Consider the following 21362-nt stretch of genomic DNA (forward strand, 5'->3'; position numbering starts at 1 on the left):
TATCAAGTTACAGGCCACGTGCAGGGCTAGTTGTTTTAAGTTCACAATTATTGGCTGAAGCTCGGACCAGGATACTAAAAATTATTGGGAGAAATATTCATGGACCATGTTGAATTTCTGATTCATCAGGTTGTTTTGTTTTCAACTCCACGCATGTGATATATGCGCATCCTTCGATTATTGAAAAATACGTTCGCATACATCTCTGAAGTTCGAATAACTACATCAATCATGGAGGCGAACGCACAATCCGGAGGTCAACGAGGTGGAGGAGGACGAGGGCGGGGGCGGGGAGGTTTTGGCAGAGGCGGCAGAGGGAATTCTAGAGGTGGTTCCAGAGGTGGTAGAAAGCCAGAGATGGGTCGCAAGGAGTATCAGTTAGTCGGGATTCTTAAACTTCCAATTCATTCTCTCTAACTTTATTTAGTCGACAAGAACCAAAGAGAGATCGAAACGACGACGACCAAGCATCGAAACGCAGAAAGACGGTACACAATGGAGAATCAGAGCCAACAGCATTTAGTACGGAGTTCACCAAGGAGGAAATCGAAAGTGAAGTACGAAAACCAAAACATAAAGTCGCTGTCATGATTGGCTATGCAGGAACAGGATACAAAGGCTTGCAAATTAACACCAAGGAGAAGACGATTGAGGGTGATATGTTCAAGGCTTTTGTTGCCGCCGGTGCGATTTCGAAAGCCAATGCAAATGATCCCAAAAAGTCCGCCTTGATTCGATGCGCGCGAACTGATAAAGGCGTCCATGCAGCTGGCAACGTTCTCTCCTTGAAACTCATCATCGAAGACCCGAAAGTTGTTGAAAACATCAATTCCCATCTACCAGATCAAATTCGAGTCTGGGGTATCGAAAGAACTACTGGATCTTTCAATTGCTACCAAATGTGCGACTCGCGGTGGTACGAATACTTAATCCCAACCTACTCCTTCATCCCACCTCATCCTAAGAGTTTCCTTGGAAAGGAGTTGCTTCAGGCCGCTGAGAAAGAGGGCGTTTTGGAGAACTATAATAAACTTCAGGAAGATGCTATATCGTTTTGGGCCGACGCCGAGAAGGAATTTGTACAACCCATTCTGGATAATTTGGACCCCCAATTAGCAGCGGATGTTATGGAAGCTATTCATGCTGCTGAGGAATCCAACGAGCCAATCGGAAAGAACATCAAAAAGAACAGAGCAGAAGCCAAGGAGGACTCTGAAATCAAGGAAGAAGTCAATGACCAGACTCAAGAAAAACCTGCAACAAAGACTGCAGCGGAAACTGGTGACGGATCAGTACTTGAAGAACCCGTAGCAGTTGAAATTACAGGAGAGACGAAGACGGAAGACTCAGAAGCCATGCAAGGCGTCGAAACCACTGGAGAACCAAAAACAAAGGATGAAGCTAATCAAGATGAAGGAGTTAAGCTAGAAGCAGATGGTGCTCAAGAAATCTCGAAATCAATTCTCACGCCACTGGAGAAAGCTGTCAAAGAAGTAAAAGCAGCCTACATCAAAGCCAAGAAGGCGTATCGCATACACGAATCTCGTAGAGAACGAGTACAAGAAGCTCTCAACCAATATGTCGGCACTCATAATTATCACAACTATACCATCCTCAAAAGCTTTAAAGATGCCTCTTCTAAAAGACACATCAAATCTTTCAAGATTGGAGCCCAACCTATCATCATTCACGATACAGAATGGCTTTCGCTAAAAGTTCATGGTCAATCATTCATGATGCATCAAATTCGAAAAATGGTAGCCATGGCAGCATTAGTGGTACGATGCGCTTCACCAATGGAGCTCATCAAGGAAACTTATACTGCTGCTAAAATTAGTATACCAAAAGCCCCGAGTCTGGGTTTACTGTTAGAAGCCCCAGTTTTTCACAATTATAATGAGAAAATTGCGAAGGATTTTGACAGGGAGAAGATAGACTTTGAGAAGTATAGAGAGAAAATGGATGAGTTTAAGCAGAGAGAGATCTATGATAGAATTTTCAGAGTGGAGAATGCTGAAAATCAGTAAGTCTACTATGATGGCCTTCAGAATGTGAAGAGCAGACTAACAAAATCATAGATTTCATACATTCTTCCATCATTTAGATCATCATCGAAGCGATTACTTCTTATGGCTGACAGCGTCAGGCATTTCTGCTGGAAGACAGCGTGGTGCAGGAAAGGATCTCCTAGATGCTAGTGATGATGAGGCTGACGTCAATGGTGAGGAAGGTTGATTGCTATTTGGTTTGGGAGAAATGGATGGAAATTGCAGAGGATACCTCTTAACATTACAAAAGCTCCAGATATTGGACGCAGATCTCAATACTAACCGCGTGGTGCGAATTGTACAACAGGAAGACAGAACAAAAGAATGCTGGCTAGTCGAATGCTAGCTTGTCGGCAGAATCTGGAATTGTCAATAGATCCCAATACAGTACAAGAAGCAAGCTTGACTTGCTCTTACACATGAAGGATTATCGGTTCATTTCATTTCCTTTCTTGATTTATATCTTTACATCGTCTATTTCTCATTCATAATGTTGCTCTATCCCATGTATCTTCCTCTCAGAATCGCTCCAATGACCCAATCCTCAATCGGCTCAAAATCACGCTCTGAACATGATCTGTCAAATATTGCCAACCCCATCTAAAATCCGTCGTTCTCTCACATTTATCCACTGCAACTGGCCTTCCTCGTCAAATCAAAAATAACTTCTCCATCTCGCCCCTTTACTTTGTAATATCGGAGTTCTACCACCATCCCATCCATCCTATATCAAAACACGAACAACGAAGTCCCGTATCAATCTCCATGAAGACGTGCAGTCTATTTCCCTAGATAATCCTGCAATCTCCATACATCATATCGTATTATCTCCTCTCATACGCGTCCACATCGACTGTCTGTCTCAAGTCTCAGGTCCTCCTAATAAACAGCTGTTCGAATTGATCCTTACACTGAATCATCCATACACAAAATTAGTATTCATTCCTTTAGTTCCAGAGACACATCCCTATACCCAACTCTCACATCCAAATGGCGATCTCACACAAAACTAAAATCAAAATAGCAGAAGAGAAAGGAAGAGAAAAACTCACATTTCTCCCACACCAAACCCTCCTCGGTAACTTCACAACCCGTCTCATCACCACATATTCCCCCTCTCTATCCTCTTCCCTCTCCACATTCATTTCCGACACATGTCTCTTTCCCATAACTTCAATTTCCATCCCGTCAAAATTATGATTCTGATTCACACTCAGACTCCCACCCACGTTTCCATTCGCATCCATCTCCGCATACGCAAACCGACTCGTCGACCTCCTTTTCGTCGGAAAATCTCTAATCTTCTCCTGGGGATTCAAAACCCTACTTGCTTTCTTGCGCAGTTTCTTAGGAGCCGCTTTCTCAACTGTAGAAGGGAGCGGGGAAATCTTCGGATGTTCTTTCGTTTCCTTGAGCACGGGATCGTACACCAGAAAATGCACCACGATTTTTCGTACGCCGCGCGGTATAACCATGATTTGCATGCGTGTGCCTTCGAGGAGCGGGGGATTGTTTTCGGGGGTTTCGATAAAGCCTTTGCGTAGGATTTGAGGGGGGAGGAGTGTGCTCCGCGGGAGGTAGTGGAAGGATGGGGGAGAGAGGGTGTAGAGGACTTCGAGGGGATTGTTTTTGTAGGTGTGGTTGTAGTTGTGTTGGTCATTGAGGGGTGGGAAACGCTGGGTGGAGAAACGGTTGGAGGGCGTGGTGGCGAGTTGGGGAAGTGGAGAGGGAGAGGTGAGGTGGAGGGAGAGGGATAGTTTGATGAGGAGAGTGTGGAGGTTTGTGTGTAGTGTTACGAGATTGGAATGGGCGGAGGCGTTGGCTGCCATTTTGCAGTTGGAGTTTTGTGGAGTGTATTCGCGGTGTAGATGTGATATTAACGGAGTCTGTAAGATTTTGGATAGATCGTTGGGTCTGGTCCGTTTGATGTGAAAACTCGCAATTAGAGCCACTTGCTCTGCAATATCGATGCTGAAAATAAAGTAGGTAGGTGGATTTGTTTGCGTTATTCGTTGTTCGCTCCGTACAAGTGACTTGAAATACTGGAGATTGAATCCTTTTGGGATAATCGATCAAGGCTTTTGTGTATGTAGATAGGACTGTTTTGAAAATCGAGCTCTGCTCAGTTTATATTGGAAATAAAACGAAACCCGAGAAAAATTACCAGCAGATTTCCGAAAGGTGAATGAAATCACAAGCAAAAGAATCGGAAGATTTTCGCCGTAGAATTCTGAGAACCTCAAGATGATCACTTCATCTAGAAAATTTGTTTATCTGTCGTATCTGATTTCCTACAACAGTGGTAACCTTTTAAGGTTGAGTCAAAATGGATTATACTAAATCCACATGTACCGATTCATTCACTCCATTTCGGTTGTGCTTTATATACATACCAGTGACAAACCAAACACGCACGTTATTTCTGATTCACTCTTCTCTCCTCATCTTCATCTAATGGTTCTCCCATAACTCCAAATATTCAATCCCACTTTCGAGCCCTTTTCTACTGGTAGACCAGCATGCCATGTTTCCTCATATCCCCTTCCGTTCCTATCAGTATTTTCCCAGAATACAGCATTTCCCTTGATGGGTTTGAATATCACTCCTTCTACTGTTACATTTTTACTACTTCTTGGATCTAACGCTTCGGTAGTATCGAGGAATTCCTCCCACCTTCCTCCTTTGGGTCCCACGATACGTGGGAATTCTGTTCCTCCACCTTCGATATCAGAGGATACATCGACGTAGACCATAAAAGTACTTATCCGGTCTATGCCGCGTTTACCTCCGCTCCAATCGCTATTTCTATCATTAGCCTTCACGTACACAATACCTCTTCAGAAAGCTCCATGTTGATAGAAAAGAAAACGAAGCCTCCATTAGTCCCTCAAGACTTACAAATGCATCCCATAATGACCCCCAACCCCATACCTCTGCGTCCTCAACTTCTCAATGCCCATCTCACCCCTCCATCCCTGAAATGCTCTCGCTCTATGCTCAATACACCTAACCACCTCATCTCTCTCTAGCACTGCTACTTCAGAATTTCGCACCGAGGTATCAATCATAACTTCCTGACCATGAGAAACCGTAGACGGTTTATAGAGCGGTTCACTACCCCATCAGTTTCTCTTCATTTCATTGGAAAAAATATAAAAAAACATACCTAACATCCACCAAATGTTTACTCTCATTCGCCTTCAAAAATCCCTCGATGTATATCATAAGTGGTTCTCGACTAATGATAAACGTTTTATAACTATCTTCCGGACAAAATAGGGGTTCATCACTTGCGATAAGTGAAGAGTTCAAATTGAGAGGTTCATGAAGAGCAGATTGGCGACCGTAGATGATTTGAGAAAGAGGTCCCCATACTAGCACATAAAGAGGTATCAGTGCGAAAGCGTAGAGAAGCATGGTGATGAAATGTGATGTTTAGATACACACATGTCGGATTTGGCGGGAGAAAGAAAAGGAGGTGAGGTTTGGGAATTTGTGGAGATGATCACGTGCAGGGTACGTAATATTTGGGAGCTGAAGATGAACAACGACAGTCGCCATTCATTGGTATTTTTATTGCCTTTGCATCTTCATTTGCTTGTGTTGCTGAATCTGATTCATTAATTATGAAGAAGGGTTATGGGATTAGAAACAGGTGGCACTGAAAGTAAAGACAAATAACCTCAAGAAAGTTCTTGAAGCGATCTGTCATCCAGGACCCGGTACTAGTCAAGGCCTAGCTATAGACAACACAAGGAAATCATTGTGATTCTTAAATGAAGCTTCAGATATACAAGAAAGAGTTCAATCATTCAAGCAACCAGCCATCCTAGAAGAACGATGTTCTTTCAAAAGTTGAAAGCTTGGATTGGTCTACTAGTCCCGCTTCTTGATATCACATCATCATGTATAGACTAGAAACTATACCTTCAATTCTAGTCTCCAACTTCCAACCTGCGAAATCAAGATATCTTTCTGATTCGAAGCCCATTTTTCATTCTATATTCTTCAAGTGTCCTCTCTTGAGCTTCATAGGTGCTGCGATATTACTCTTATCATATAGATACAACATAATCATCGCTGGCACATCTCAACCCCCACCGCATCATTCTTGCAAGTAATCAACTTTAATTTGAAGCTAATATCAGAACCATGACCAACTTCGCTTGAAATTGCTCATCGGTATTTACTAGAGAAACATAGTGAGATCATCTGATCAAACTACCACTAGCCAATACCCTAAGCCCACACAACCACTCATTTAAATTGAATTGTCCAGACCTTTTCAATTCTCCGAATCTGCATCCATTTCATCAAGTTCCGTCACCGTTCAATCTCCTGTCAATCTCCCAATCCCATACTATCTACCACAAGCCCACAAGTTCCTAAGCCGTTCAACCACACACTCATCCATCAATCCATCCCTCAAACATGGCGTTCTCCCCCCCTCAGCATCTTCGCCATCACATTCTCAAGCTTTCTCCTCGGCGCTTTCCTATCCTACTTAATCTGCGATTTTAAAGAGGATCAACACCGGAACAATTACATTTGTCAACGGCACAACGACAACAATGAATACGTCTGCGATCTGAGACGGGCATTTTATTGGTCCCGCCATGCCCTTTGGAAGCATGAATCTTGGGCCAGAGCAGGAGAACAAAGCAGGAAATGGTTGATAGATGAGATTATGAATCTGAATCTGCAGGCAACCATCACGGAAAAGACGACTATGCCGAGTGATTGCTGTAGAGATAGGATGGCGCGGGTATGGTGGGAAGATCTTGAAAGTCAGGGTAGTGAGTATAGAAAGAGGGTAGAGGCGGGAGAAGATCCGTTCCAAGTTATGAAAGATCTGGATTCTGCAACTTGGAAACTATTTTGAGGCTTAGGCAATTACAAAGCGGAGCGGATACGAGAGAGCGGATGGTGGAGCTGTGCGTGAAGAGTATAAAGAAAGATCCTACTAGTATCCTTTTTATGGTCCTTCAACGGAAGACTCGAATCATGCATGGCCTAATCAATCAGACTGCAGTCGTGGCATCGAACTGAAAATTTAATTACTTATCATGCTGTCGGGATGTCGGTCATGTGATCATAGAGGGAACTGTGTTAGCTAGCGCTTCCTTATATGAAGTACTAGCTTCCCATAGATAATAATGATCAAGAACGAACACAACCATGATGGACGAAAGTAGGTACTTTACACTTATCAACCAAGTTGATACCAACACATGCTCATTTACCACACATATATATTCCTCATTTCCTACATACAACATCACCGGCTAACATTTAGAATTTTCAACTAGTCACTTGAATTCATGTGAAATTATGTATAACATGAATGGCGCAAGCCCTGTTTATATCGTCTTTATTACCGCCACCACGCTCTGGTATATCTCTAATCTCCTGGGCGCCCACGCTTATAACCAAGAAGGATTTATACCCCTAGGAATATAACATTCAGAAGTGGTAAAATAAATCCTATATGCAACGAGTACCGTTTCCCGAAGCAAATCTTCATTTAATCTCATCTCATCTCATCCCTCAAGTTTCATTGTACGCTAAAGATTACGTCAACACTGCAAGTTTGCTTTTTGGGAGTTTTATGTAAGTGCCTACCTGGGTAAACAGTGGCTCTGTCGCCCACCGGGCCACCGCACCAAGAACGAGAGCAACCTGAAAGTACCTGTCCAGTGTTCTACACATTGTCAGACGTCGTTCTACAAATCTGGTTATAGGAGAATCAAACATACTTCCGACCAAAAAATATCCCATGGATGCAACCAAAAAGAAGACCAAAAGGAATCCAAAAAACCCTCAAACGGGGAAGGACGAATCGTACCAAAAATCGGGCCAGCACGCGCCAGCTGCGGCGGGACCATAAAATCATGAGGCCCATGGCCAGGCCAACGACCGGTGCTCTTTCGACTATTACCGGTATCAGGGGGGCGAGGCGGAATCCCGGGCGCGCGGGGCGGGGAAACAGCTCTGAACTGTCTAAATCAGGACTGACATAGCTATGGCGAGCACGAAGCCGGGAGCAGGAGCAGGGGCTGAAGTATTCGAGGGGGCAATAGCGGTAATTGATGGAGAGATTGATGGAAAGAAGACCGGAGAGAAGGTTGTAGTATTGGAGCCAAGACAGCGACGTTAAGTCACTCTCGACTTCCAAGCAACTAGTTCATACCATTCTTGCAAAGAGAGGGACAGGACGTCGAGCCCAGAGTACAGCAGCCATAGCGCTTTTAGACCGAGGACAGAAGATGCTGTGCGCGAAGCAAGAAGACAGAAGGAGTGTCCTGGACGGCGGAGCTCTCACCTCCTTCTTCCAATATCAGCACATGTGTGATTTGCACTCCAGTGCATCCATACGAGTTCCCAAATTCCTTCCAAAGTCTCAAAAAAGGGTTCAGGATCAGATCGATAACTGAGTTGTTTATCCATTTCAAAGATGAGTTGCTCTTCCTTCGGCTTCTATATCTGCGAGTTTGTGATATATCAGTTGTTAAAGTAGAAATTTCATCCCAAATCTTGAGATTGTTTTGAAGAATGAAAAAGTAGAAAAGTAGTAGATCATAAAAGAGATTTCAGTCCATCGACCTTCTCAAGGCCACAGAAATCTGTTCAAAAATGAGAACCAATTGAGGAGGTGAATAAAGTGAAATGGTATAATTGAATAGACGGACGTTAAGAACTCATTTTTCCATCTTGATATTGGTAGATATTCCGATGGGTTCTCGATATGCAAATTGACAAAAAACAAAAACATACAACAGTGGGGATTCGCTGGTGGTCACCCACCCAACTACTAATCCACCGATCTGAAGCTTGTGTATGGCAGAGCGGACGGGATGCCCAATTCTCTTCAGTCTATGGTCGTATGTGACAGAGGATGCTTTTTTTGAGGATATATTCACTACAAAATGAAAATATCAGTTTTGATACTAATCTGATGAGTTGGTGATACTGACGAGAATGCTTGTGATGTTGTTGATATTGTTGATATTGTTGATATTGTTGATATTGTTGATATTGTTGATATTGTTGATATTGTTGATATTGTTGATATTGTTGATATTGTTGATATTGTTGATATTGTTGATATTGTTGATATTGTTGATATTGTTGATATTGTTGATATTGTTGATATTGTTGATATTGTTGATATTGTTGATATTGTTGATATTGTTGATATTGTTGATATTATTGATGCCATTAATATCCTCAATATCCTCAATCTCCTCAATCTCATTAACACCATAGAAATCAACAAACCCTATCAAAAAAAGACCGAACAAAGCAAAACAAAAGAAACAACCCCCAAACTACACAACATCCTAGAAATACCATCTCGCGCACAAGCGACAACAGTCTTTCCCAGGAACCATCTTCAGAAAGCCATACCCAGTATGTTGATCAACCTCAAAAGTGAGTCGCTCAAATAATGAAAACGTTTGGAACATTGGACGAATCTCGATTATTGAAATTACTCTGAAGATTGAAAGTATCGTAATTGTTGAATTGGATTTGACAATTGAAGGGTGTTCGATTGATGAACACTCTTGAGACAAGAGCAGGACTAACTTTAAACATGTGATTTCCTTTCATGATATCTGCTCCTTCCATTTTACCATACTCGTTTGTTCGTACCTTCCTATTTCATCTTTTAATTCTCTCCTAAGAATTCCAATACCAAGGTGTTAAACTTATCTGGGTCCTCCCAATAGCACCAATGACCACCCCAATCAACCACTACACCTCGTGCCTTCCCTTTTTTAATCTCTCCATCAGCTTCCACTCCACCATTTACAAACTCCGCAATCTTCATGACTCCTTCTGCAGGAAAACATCCGCTCCTACTACTACCCACAACTAAAACCTTCGTCTCACTTCCACTTTCCGGTCCGAAACAAGCACGAATACTATCTCTCCAATCTTTCGATGTATGATCCTCCATAAGTTTCCCCAACCATCTTCCATTTCCCTTAAGTGCCTCTCGTAAGAAAAAAGCCTCATCACTATCCATTTCCTCCTGGGTCCTAACTCCTTTCTCCGATTCAATCGGTGCATATCGATATCCCAAACAAGCAGCAATCGTTCCACGATGCGCAATTTCCGGCGCCAACTCCAACGTTTTCTGAAGCGAAGCAATCGCCCACGGATTATTCATCCCACGATTGCAAAAACGGCTATCCCAGCCATCCAAGGTAGAATTTTGGAGCGGGCTCTGATCCACAAAGATCATTTTCCTGAACAGTACCGTTCCAAAAAGTTCAGCATAACTCCACAAGATGGCACATCCGAGACTACCACCAATCGCAAGAAACTTTTTGTCTCCCCGAGTACCCTTTTGGCTGGTAGCCGATGAATCGATAATGTGCTGCGTGAGTTCATGCAAATCCATCGCGAGACGGCTAACATGATATCCATGTTTTGGTTTCTGGCTGGCTCCATGACCTCTCAGATCCGGTACAATAACACGGTATGTTTTGCGCAAGGCAAGTATATTCTTTTGCCAAACGTCTTTGGAACCAGTAAAGCCGTGCAACTGTGTGATTTGTTAGCTAATTACATGGGTAATTACCGGCAAGAGCCCAGACTGTCACTCACAAGAATCAAACACTCCAATCCTTCCTCATTCTGAATATCCGTATCGCTATACGCAATAGCCACACCATCATTCGTTATAAATTCCGACGTCATTTTTACACCTCTCCCTTTCCTTTTCCCTTTCTCTTTTCAATCCCAATCCCAACCCCAATCTCTCTCAAACAAAACCCCAACCCTCAAAGCACTCAGCACTCAACCCACTTCTACAAATCACAACACAACACAACCCAAATTTATCAAAAACACCACACTTCACTTCACTTCACTTCACTTTGATATCTTCTCGTCAAATCAATATGCGTCGTCGATTGAAGTTTTCAAATTCAAGACGAAAACTTGTCGAGGTATCTACGATACACCTAAAAAATATAAAAATATAAATATATATGTAAACCCCACTATCTCGGTTGCATAAGGTTATCGGAGCTTCCCGCTTTCCGCTCTCTGCACGTGCTGGGTTGGCGTTGGTGAAAACGTCACGTGATGAATTGTTGGGAAAGGGAGAAAGGGAGGGAAGCTTGGGAGATTGATAGAGAACTTCTCACATCTACCTACATACCTGAATTGAATGAATGAAAGAATCAATGAATCGTATTAGATTATACACATAGGATAAAACAGCCCAAAGAGCCATAAAACCGTACAAGATTCAAGATTCGAGATCCGAAAGATGCGATGCGATGCCATACGATCGATCCGTCAAAATTCCCATAAAAATACAAACCAAGTCTCAATAAATAAATCACAATCCCCAGATATCACTGCACGAAATGGAATCAAATTCAGATATTAAAATAATGTGTTAGAGGTGTGTATGTATATATTTTAAACTAAAAGCGATGTAAAGCCATCGGAGACTCTCATCTCATCCCAAGTATTTACCCATCCATTCCATTTCATTCCAGTTCATCCTATCCCATCCCATCCTTTTCTGATACCCATAATGCATTATGCATGTAAATTGCCCTTCCCATTTTTTAGATTCCATGATTAACTCCTTCACAAATTTCCTTGCTAGCCATCTATGATGCTCGCGCGTGCGTATGCCGAATGCCCATACCCATTCCAATATTCCTATTTCTTCATAATCCTATATCTACAACGATAATGTAATGCTCGCAATGCTTGGAGATTCAAATATCTATAACAAACTCAAATAATGCATAATATGTGCTCTTTTCGGGCGTTGCTTCTTTTCCTTTCATCTTACTTTAAACACCAGGTGTAAATGGTGTAACTAGATCGATACTTCTAGGTCGATGTCCGTAACCACCTGGACCACTTCGAGGTGGCAAGGGACGATCCATACCCATACCCCCGGTGCTAGTAAATGTTTGACCAGCCCCGAAAGCATACAAGTCTTCTCGGCTTCGACGAGCGGAATAACTGCTGCCGGTGTTGGAGTATGAGTTTCCGGGTGTGGCAAGGGGTGTAGGTGTTGTGGTTTTGGTTGTAAATGGCATGTAGTTCCAGACTTGCGAAGATGTCCTCGAGAGTGTAGTAGTCGGTGGAGATTCTGGCTCCTGGGGTTGATGTGTTCGCGGTAGCGCTGTGGCTAACTCTCTCAAGCTTTCCAAGGCACTCGATGAATGTGTATCGGCCTGGGATGAAGTATAGAAGTGCGACGCTGGGAGGGATGATGAGGGTACGTGGTATGCGACAGAGAAATCGGTTGGATATGGCGATGAGTTGAAGTATGATCGAGGTCTAGATTGTGTAGGAGAGAGTCGTGGTACAATATCTCGAGGTTCTTCCGGGGAGTATACAGTTGCACTTGACAAGAATGGAGTCAATGGTGGAGAGTTTGGTGCAGTTGCATATGGGTTTGATCGAGAAGTGTATGTTGGTGCTTGATCATGAACACGACATCTATTAATCTTGTTAGTGACTTTTTCTATGCAAATTGTGGACATTAGATGATACTCACTGTTCAGAGCAATACAGAAAGGTATTGTTGGGTGGTGTAAATTGCTTTTCGCAAGTCATACTGTAACAAATCGTCAGTCTCGGTTCAGCCACCATTATGCACCCCGCCTTTTCCCAGTCCTAGGCGTCGTCATCATCTGACAATCGAGTTGAACTTACCAGAACTGTGGAAAGCTCTCTCCATTATCTTTCTCCACGTATTGACTTTCTCTCTCCTTACTTCTGGCAGCCTTGGTAATAACTTGCGGTGTAGTCCTTCTGTGTAAAGTTGTAGGTCGACTAGTTCTCTTTTCCGCCACTACCGCAAATTCCTTTCCGGACTTTCTACGTACGTGGTTGGTCTTCTTCTCAGTGTTTTTTTCGGAGCTTGTTCTTGGAGATAGAGCAAGAGAAGGAGCCGTGTGTGTTCGGGTAGCGGATGGTCTTGTTGAGTGTGCCATTTTGGCAGTTGGGAAGATGTATTCTTCCTTTGATATCCTATATGTCTCAAGGATTGTCTCGATATGTCCAGAGAGAAGAAAGCCGTAGAAGATGTTTGATGTAAATTGTTGGTTGTGTGTGAATGTGAAATATATCTTGGTATCTTATATGTCGTAGATAAGTTCTCAGGATGGATTCTTCCCCGGTTGATCTCGGTCTTGTGAATGTTTCTCGTGATGGTGAATTAGAACGGTCCAGGTGAGTAAGATCAAATGGATGAGATCAATGATGATGATGTGATGAAATGATCAGAAACAAAACAAAATCGAATCAAATCAAGGATTGGATTTCTTTTTATTTAATCTCGATTGGCGATTAAAAAGATTCTTGAGATGTGACTCTATGAATGATCTTTTTATTGTAATAGTGGGTTGGACTAGGGAGGTGGGTAGATAGATACTAGATGCCCGATGCTAGACTCTAGGCAATAAATACTAGATGCTAGGCAGATACTACTAGTACTAGGGATCTATTGTGAATCCGTGCTGATAAGAGATTAATATTTCTACCGATATGACTCCCGTAGGAAATTAATTGGCGAAATCGGAAGAGTGGGATGGAAGGGATGGAAAGGATGGAAGTGAGCGAAATGTTGCGATCCGGAAATGGAATTTGGAGCACAGGAAAGTTCGGTCCAATGATAATATGTGTGAGTGCGTTGATATGATTTGTTATGTTGGGCAAGATGAATTGACCAATATCTTCACAATGTGTTTGTTGTGCGGGATAAATGCTGGCGGGGAAAAGGGGATGGATTGATGTGATTTATCAATTCCTTAAGGTTATATTCCGACCAGAAGGTTCAATGTTTGTTCGGGAGCCGGAAAGACGATAGCGAAACATAAAGTGAAAGAGGACTTATGAAATCGAAGACGGAGAGGGAGAGGGGGGTATTGTATATAAGAATTCGAGGGAAAATATAATAATAATAATAATAATAATAATAATAATTGAAGATTATAATTTATTATCGTCAAAAAGATATTGCGTGCTTCGTTCGAATGGTCTCTTTGGCTGGGACGGAGTATCCTCCCCTCCCTCGTAAACGCTGACCACCCAATAGGATTGTTGGTTTGACTAGTGTGAATGGCTTGTGGGCCACCCTGGAAAGGATTATATTGGCTGGTCTGTTGGGAAAACCGAGGGAAGATCTTATCGATTAACTGAAGCGGGAAGTATTCATTGATGGTGGATGATCTATTTGCGGAGGGATTGTACCTCGTACGCTTCGAGTAGTAAGTTTCTAGTAACCTGGAAGTCTTGGATGATCTTTGAGATCTCTTTGTTGAACCTTGGGACGGTGGGAACTGGTCTCGGTAGTCAAAGGAAAAGAAAAAAAAGGAGAAATGTCAAAACTATTGAACGAGGAGAAAAGGAATAATCGGAAGACGAAATTGAAATTATATTACCAGTCTCTTCGTAGGTGTGGTTAAGGTTACACGGGAACTTTGGCATTAGGAGACATTCTTCATCATGGTCATCCATGGTCTAACAATAGTACGGGATGCTATGTACAGTACGGTTTAGGTTACAATATGATATGGTCCCGTCAAGGTATGATTGATATTTGCACATTTGTTGAGATGGCATCGATGGTATGGTCTCGCAATCGGTGATGACTTGAGATGTCTGATGGTAGTAACTGTGTTGGCTTGCTTGATGCGTGATGCTTTGTACTGCTCTAACTTTCCATGCCCTGCTCTGCCCTTTGCATCTCTATCCACAACGCGTACGCACAAACGTTTGGTCTTGAATCCTACTCCCTTTTAGAGTTTTGTAAGGGTACGCTGCCCTCCCTTCTTGACTCCGTAGACAAGTCTGGCTCTCCTTGACCGCTAAAGTGCAATGGAAGGCGTGGACCGTGATTACTCTAGTCTGCCCTTCCGGAGGAACCGCTTAAGGTTGTCAACGTAGAACTGTGGGATTCCGTGATGCCTGTGTTTGAGAATATGTGCGATTTGTACAGTGGATGTAGGTTGATGCTGTAACTTTTCATGCAAATTGTCTTTTTCAACGTTGGAATGATACCATTTCGCTGTTGAATGGTGTGGTATTAGAGATTAGATAAAGGGCATTGTGTATCAAGTACCTAGGTAGGTCGGTCTCTAGATTAGTCTTCGCTTCTATCAAGTATATTTTCAAGTACATTTATTATATTGCATTACATTATCATATCAACTCTTCCCTGAATTGCATCATCAGGGTTTCGTATCTTTTCGTTTCTTTTCTTTAGCACTCTCACTCTCAAAGCCTCAATTCATCCCACAAGATCAATCAACCATCTTGGCATCGTCGGGGTCGTCACTAGCTAGTGAACGTATTCATTTTGATCAGTTCTGGCCTTTTTTGGTTCTTTGGCCCTTTGTAAATCATTACAACACATCACAGCGGAGCTATAATAAGAATCATAGTATCGTATACCCAAATGCACATGCTAAATGCCTGCGACGCTTTTTCACAATTGAATTTTCGCGTTGCTATTTGTGAGTAATTTTTTTCCCACTGTTCCATAAATGTGTCCGTTCACTAAGATCTGACTGGATAATCTTATAGATTTGGAGTCAGATTCTAGAATATCTCGTACCCGCTTTGTGATCCATCAAGACAGTGACCCCCACTTGATGGAACTCTCGGATTTCCTAAATTGAGATCGCGGATTGTCCAAAAGTCCAAGAGTCCAAGACTTCAAGGAGAGATACTCAATCGCTCCACTCAAAATGAAGGGATGGGGGTGATTCCCCACTCCCTCAAGTCCCTTCGCAACACCACGAGTGGTGGTCCATGACAGACAGATCCAACCAAATGCTTTCCATCTGTCGGCCTCGACCGTTTGAACCCTTCCCTTCGAACCGTTTGAACCCTTCCTACCCAACCCTTTCTCGATTTTTTGATACCAATAGAGTCAACGGATCTCTTCCCTCGACAACTCATTCGTAACTTGAAGCGTGTCATACGCGCAGGTTTCTACGATGTACGATGTACAAAGTACAGATGTGAATCAAATGATGATGTAACAGGAATCTAAACGACCTCTCAAAGCTCGTGAACCGAGACACCCTGAGAGTTCCATTGTTTACCGCCACTGCGTATGCAACACTGTCTTGATTGCATTTGAGACCACACCATGACCATACCATGATACCATCATCTTGTCTCATACCTCTCCACTTCCCACCCTTTTAACTTTTGACATGCCTCTCCGGACACTTTATCCAAAAATTGTGCTAGATGTGATTCCACCCCCCCTTCCGCCCAAGGTTCCCCTCAATCTGTTCCACCCACATTCATTCATGAATCAGACCAAGCAAAAGTCAAAGGTTAAAGCAACATGCAGGCACAACGATATGGCAAGCTGCAGCCACTTCCGTCATCCTTGAATCCTTGGCCGGTGCTTACAGAACCGTTGTACGCAGTGTTGTTGAACCATTTCTTCATTTTGATCCTTCCACTTTGGGTACCAAGATTTGCATAGCCGACTCATTCATTACCTTTACATCCATCGTAGACCCCCCCCCCCCCCATCCAAAAGTATCCGAAATCTGTTATCGGACTCGAGAATCTTACAAACTTGCATTTACATTTGCATTTGCATGTGCAGCTACGAGCATTTTTTTTCTTCCATGGAAGCTTTCTCTTTTCTTCAACAAAACCCTCCACTGAATTTGAGCCGTACCTCTCTGTCTCCGCATCAAATTTGTATCCATAAATCTCTCACGTTCCACGATATGGTCAAGGCATCGACGGTTACTTCTCTCCATCTCCAACATTTCATGTCTCCATAATCTACACATTGAAGCCTAGGCATAATTCTAACTCTATTTCTAATTCTAGGCACAATTACTTATCATTTAGTCCACAGATATACGTGGGGGAGTCATTCACGAACTCACTCATGCTTTCTTAAATTAAATGACCGCAATTTATCCGGATAATGCATATTCAATTCTCATCCATCCTTTTTGGTCTGACCGATTAGAAAAAATCTCTCACAGCAAATCAAATTATGGCTGGCTGATCGCACATGTGTTTGGAGTGTGTTGCTCCAATGGGTTGTGGGATCCTTGTTTCAGAACTTTCATCGTGTCACTAATTGACCAAAGTTTCTGCTTTCATATGAATTTATGGAGTTTAATCTTTAGAATGGAGATTGTTCTGCCGATACTACACGATTCTGGACATTCTAGATCTTTATATCCTGACTAGGTCTTCACGCAAAATCTCTTTGGGAAAAGAATTTCGTCTTACGAGTTACAACTTACGACAGACTTCCGTGGGCCGAAAGAGTGGATGGTGATGGTGATAACCTTGTATTCATTTCATTAACTCGATCTTCGTTTTTTCCTATAACGAATGCTAAACTTCAATTCTCTTTCGATCTTCAAAGTTGAAGCTCCTGTTGTGCAACACAGTCCCTGGTGAAACATACTACTCACCTGCATAAATGCACTCATCTTCGGAATCAAAGTATGCACTCAATATTGTGGTTCAGTTATCTGGGGCTGGCGTGAACAAGTGATCCCGCCATGATCTTCGTAATACATGCGGTGTACAATACGGTAGTTTTCATATTGTGGAGAAAGCGGGAAGAAAAAAAAAGGAAAGGAAGAAAATCTGATGTACACGACGTTAAGGGTTGGCTGTTTTTGGCTTCTCGGCCTACTTCGAATTGTGGGGGTTGGATTGATCGATCCATAGGGCTGGATGAACAACTCAGCTCGTGAGTTTGTCTTACGTTACACAGATGGCTGAGAAGTTTATTTGGCATTTGCTTGGTCAGTATTCAGCTTCAATTGCCAAGTGAAAGAATAGATGAAGAAGATAAGGGATATCCCGATGTAGGTGGATGGCTGTTTGCTTAACGGGTGGAATTATTCTCAAATATGATGAGTTCTATTTGATAAGTGACAATGAGTTGGTAGTTCGGGTACGCGGGGATATCATTCACAACATATGCGGATGAATTGGTACCCCCATACAACGATGCACGACATTTGGCAATGGCTCGTACAAGGATGGTGCAATTTCGAATTTCAAACGAAAGGATAGTCTTCCTGCAGCTCTAGTCGACCTGCTATTACTATTGACTTTTATCATATTACTCACCAAGCTCCACGCTCTTCGAATTGTGAAATTTGAGAAGTTTGACTAGTACTTACTTCTCGTACTGTTTAACTATTGTTCGCAATGACGGAGCTTTCAAATCCCGCCACCTCAGATTCGTTTGAGATCCACCATGATTCAACAGCCAAACGCAATATCACATGCATTACGAAAGTACGGAGTACAGCATTCTCCGAATGGTGAGAATTCTATATAAACCGGTAATCCACATCGAGACCCTCAATGATTCATCTGAACAATGACGAAACCAAGACAGTCCAGACCTCAAGATACTCCACAAGGCTGTGAGTTCCATTCGTCAATCTGTCGAGATGCCAGGTTTTCGGTAGTTATTGGGAAATTAGAGGTTGCAATTATCACGTGTTTTAGTGTGTAGACTAGACACCTGGCCATTGTGGCAGTGCAGGTCGAGATATATTAGAGGGGATATCCTGGGAGGAGGGGAGAAATATGAGGGATTAGCGTGCGCGGGAATAGGAATACGATGACTGTGAGTATGATGCATGATGATGAGACAATGATCTGGGTGTTTGGTGTTTGATGGACGGATAGGCACGGTGCTTGGATGGCCAGAACGTGGTTTGACGGTTTGGGTGGGAGAATGCTCGGTATCGAATTCGTTTCTTGTTGAAAAGCTGGGATGCTTGAAATTGGAATTGCTTCATCATCAGAGATAATATCGGGAGTTTGCAGGTGGTTGTTGCAGGTGGTTGCAGATTTTTTTCCTTTTTCTGAATATGCGAGAATAGATGATGGATTGTGGGAAGAAGTTGAATGTAAAGAATGAATTTAGGGATATAAATGAAGATGGATTCGAGTGATTCGTTGAGAATTGAAATGTTAAATCGATTTAGATAGGTAGGTAGGTAGGTCATGATATATCTTTTTCGTATATCGTATATACTTGGAATCGATTAGATCTAGTTGGTAATTGTAAGAGTTCTGGAACCTACTCACCGCATATGTAGCGCTTTTCCAGCTAAAATATACGATTATTCAGCTTTTATATTCTGGTTTATTTATAATTATATATGATAAAATTGAATATAGTATTATAGAAAGATTAAGAATTATTTAAATTATCTAAAAAAAAATATATCATTTATTTTTAAATATTTTTATAATAGTATTTTTGAAGGGTTAAAATTGAAAATTCGAAAAAAAATTGAAAAAATTGTTTACAAGTTAAAAATTCTGAACTTTTTCAACTAAAAGCTTACATAACTTTTTCAATAGAAATATTTAAAATTAAATTGGAAATTTTTTATATATAAAAAATGATTTATGTTATTTATTAAAAAGTTTTTGTAATTTAATATCAATAATTGAATTATTATATAGTATTTTAGTTATATAGAAACATGAGTTTTGCAGGGATTTTGTCACATTTGTCACAGGGGTGCGGTAAGTAGATTCCAGAACTCTTACATATCGGATTTGTACTGCTATTGGAATTGGATGTCATTCTTCTCGTTGGTTGTTTAGGATGTATACATATATGTAGGTATACATATATGTAGGTATACATATATGTAGGTTATACATATACATAGGTAGGTATACATATACATAGGTAGGTATACATATACGTAGGTATATAGAGATTCTCGGTACGAGAAATAAAATAACCACTCTCGATAATTGTTTTTATAATATGTTTTTTGGTATTCTTATAACTTATATTGTTTAAAGATATGATTTGAATTGTTTGAATTGTTTGAATTGTTTGAATGGTTGAATTGTTTGAATGTTTGAATGTTTGAATTGTTTGAATGTTTGAATTGTTTGAATTGTTTGAATTGTTTAATTGTTTGAAATTGTTTGAATTGAGTTGAGTTGAGTGGAGTGTTGATGAATAATATCTGGTGTTTTTTATATTTAGGTGTGAAGTATTTATTTATTTATTTATTGATGTATTTAATGTATTAGTATGAGGAATGAGAATGGGATTTGGATTTGATGGAAGGGAAAAATATGGTATTTGAGTGTTAGGTAGGTCGGTAGGTAGGTATGGGAATGTTAATATTGTTTGATATTCGATGTTTCGGTGCTTGGAGTTTGAGGTTTGGAGTTTTTGTTGTGTGATGTGTTTATATGTTTCTATGTTTCTATGTTTCTATGTTTATATGTTCTATGTTTATATGTTTTATATGTTTATATGTTATATGTTATATGTTTATATGTATGAATCTGGATGAAATTGGAGTTGTGGAATTCGCATCTGAAGGGGGAGATTACTGGGATGGGAGGATTATCTTATAGAGGTGTCTGATTATTCTGGATGATTGGATGATTGGATGATTGGGATGTTTTTGTTTTTTTTGTTTTGTTTTGTTCTGATTGGAATTGTGGTTGTCATGCTTGTAGTACTTGGAGTTTGGAGTTTGGAGTTGGGAGTTTGGAGTTTGGAGTTTGTTGTGTGTGTGTGTGTGTATTAGAAAGCTCTACTTTATGATGAAGAGTGAGAGAGAAAAAGAGAATTGTGAGGATTGTTATACGTACTTCGTAGGTTTAGATTTGGATTTGGATTTAGTGCTGGCTGTTCTTTCTGGGTTGATGAAGTGGAGATAGGGATGAGGAGGGGGATGGTATGGGGATAGTGTTGGAGGGATGGTTGGGGATGAGGATGGAGATTGTTCTTTGTGGTTTGGTTTCTCTTGTTTGAATCGATTTGGTTGTTGTGTGAATTGAAGGTAGTGGGAAATAGGGGGGATGAAGGATGAGGATGAGGATGGAATATTGGTGGAGGGGATGGGTGGGGATTAGACATTTGTGGATAGGGGATAGGGGAATAGGGGTGGGAGATAGGGGCGTGGGAAATCGGGGACAGATGTGGGTAGCCGATGGATTGATTATATGATGAGTGGATGAGCAGATGATTTAGGTTGAGTATGTTCTGCGTCGTGAGGTATGTATGAGAAGATTATTACCGCTTTGAATGGTCTTTTCAGGGGTAGGGAAGATGGAAGAAGCTGTGATGGTGTGGTGATATGGATGCTGTGATTTTTCGGTGAGGAGGATACAATAATGCGATTGTGATGTGCATTATGAGGAAAGAGGGAAAGTTAGTTTTGATTTGGTGTAAGATAGGATATTATGTAGAATGTGATAAAGATAAACTCGAGATAGGTCTTTAAATTGCTGTATATGTTTTGATTTTGGATAGTGAGTAGA

General features: G+C 41.5%; 5 protein-coding genes across 5 annotated transcripts; 1 reads left to right on the forward strand and 4 right to left on the reverse strand.

The window, feature by feature from the left end:
- Positions 1-231: 231 nt before the first annotated feature.
- Positions 232-2235, forward strand: EAF02_007874 (uncharacterized protein; the record flags this gene model as incomplete). The annotated part of the gene is made up of 3 exons (XM_038903922.1): positions 232-377; positions 428-2023; positions 2079-2235. 3 exons carry the CDS (start codon positions 232-234, stop codon positions 2233-2235), a joined length of 1899 nt encoding a protein of 632 aa, XP_038756203.1.
- A 682-nt stretch (positions 2236-2917) lies between these two features.
- EAF02_007875 (uncharacterized protein) lies at positions 2918-3877 on the reverse strand (the record flags this gene model as incomplete). The annotated part of the gene is made up of 2 exons (XM_038903923.1): positions 2918-2959; positions 3101-3877. The coding sequence occupies 2 exons, from the start codon at positions 3875-3877 to the stop codon at positions 2918-2920; spliced, it is 819 nt and encodes a 272-aa protein (XP_038756204.1).
- Positions 3878-4323: 446 nt separating this feature from the next.
- EAF02_007876 (uncharacterized protein) lies at positions 4324-5637 on the reverse strand. Its single transcript, XM_038903924.1, has 3 exons — positions 5215-5637; positions 4947-5162; positions 4324-4847 (listed from the first exon to the last, which is right to left on the reverse strand). Exons 1-3 carry the CDS (start codon positions 5463-5465, stop codon positions 4496-4498), a joined length of 819 nt encoding a protein of 272 aa, XP_038756205.1. The 5' UTR covers positions 5466-5637; the 3' UTR covers positions 4324-4495.
- Positions 5638-9558: 3921 nt separating this feature from the next.
- Positions 9559-10986, reverse strand: EAF02_007877 (uncharacterized protein). The gene is made up of 2 exons (XM_038903925.1): positions 10662-10986; positions 9559-10599 (listed from the first exon to the last, which is right to left on the reverse strand). Exons 1-2 carry the CDS (start codon positions 10752-10754, stop codon positions 9718-9720), a joined length of 975 nt encoding a protein of 324 aa, XP_038756206.1. The 5' UTR covers positions 10755-10986; the 3' UTR covers positions 9559-9717.
- An 886-nt stretch (positions 10987-11872) lies between these two features.
- Positions 11873-13027, reverse strand: EAF02_007878 (uncharacterized protein; the record flags this gene model as incomplete). The annotated part of the gene is made up of 3 exons (XM_038903926.1): positions 11873-12530; positions 12589-12648; positions 12747-13027. The coding sequence occupies 3 exons, from the start codon at positions 13025-13027 to the stop codon at positions 11873-11875; spliced, it is 999 nt and encodes a 332-aa protein (XP_038756207.1).
- Between the last annotated feature and the right edge of the window lie 8335 nt (positions 13028-21362).

The sequence above is a fragment of the Botrytis sinoallii genome (assembly GCF_014898435.1).
Source record: "Botrytis sinoallii strain Bc 23 chromosome Unknown BSIN_014, whole genome shotgun sequence".
NCBI lineage: Eukaryota > Fungi > Ascomycota > Leotiomycetes > Helotiales > Sclerotiniaceae > Botrytis > Botrytis sinoallii.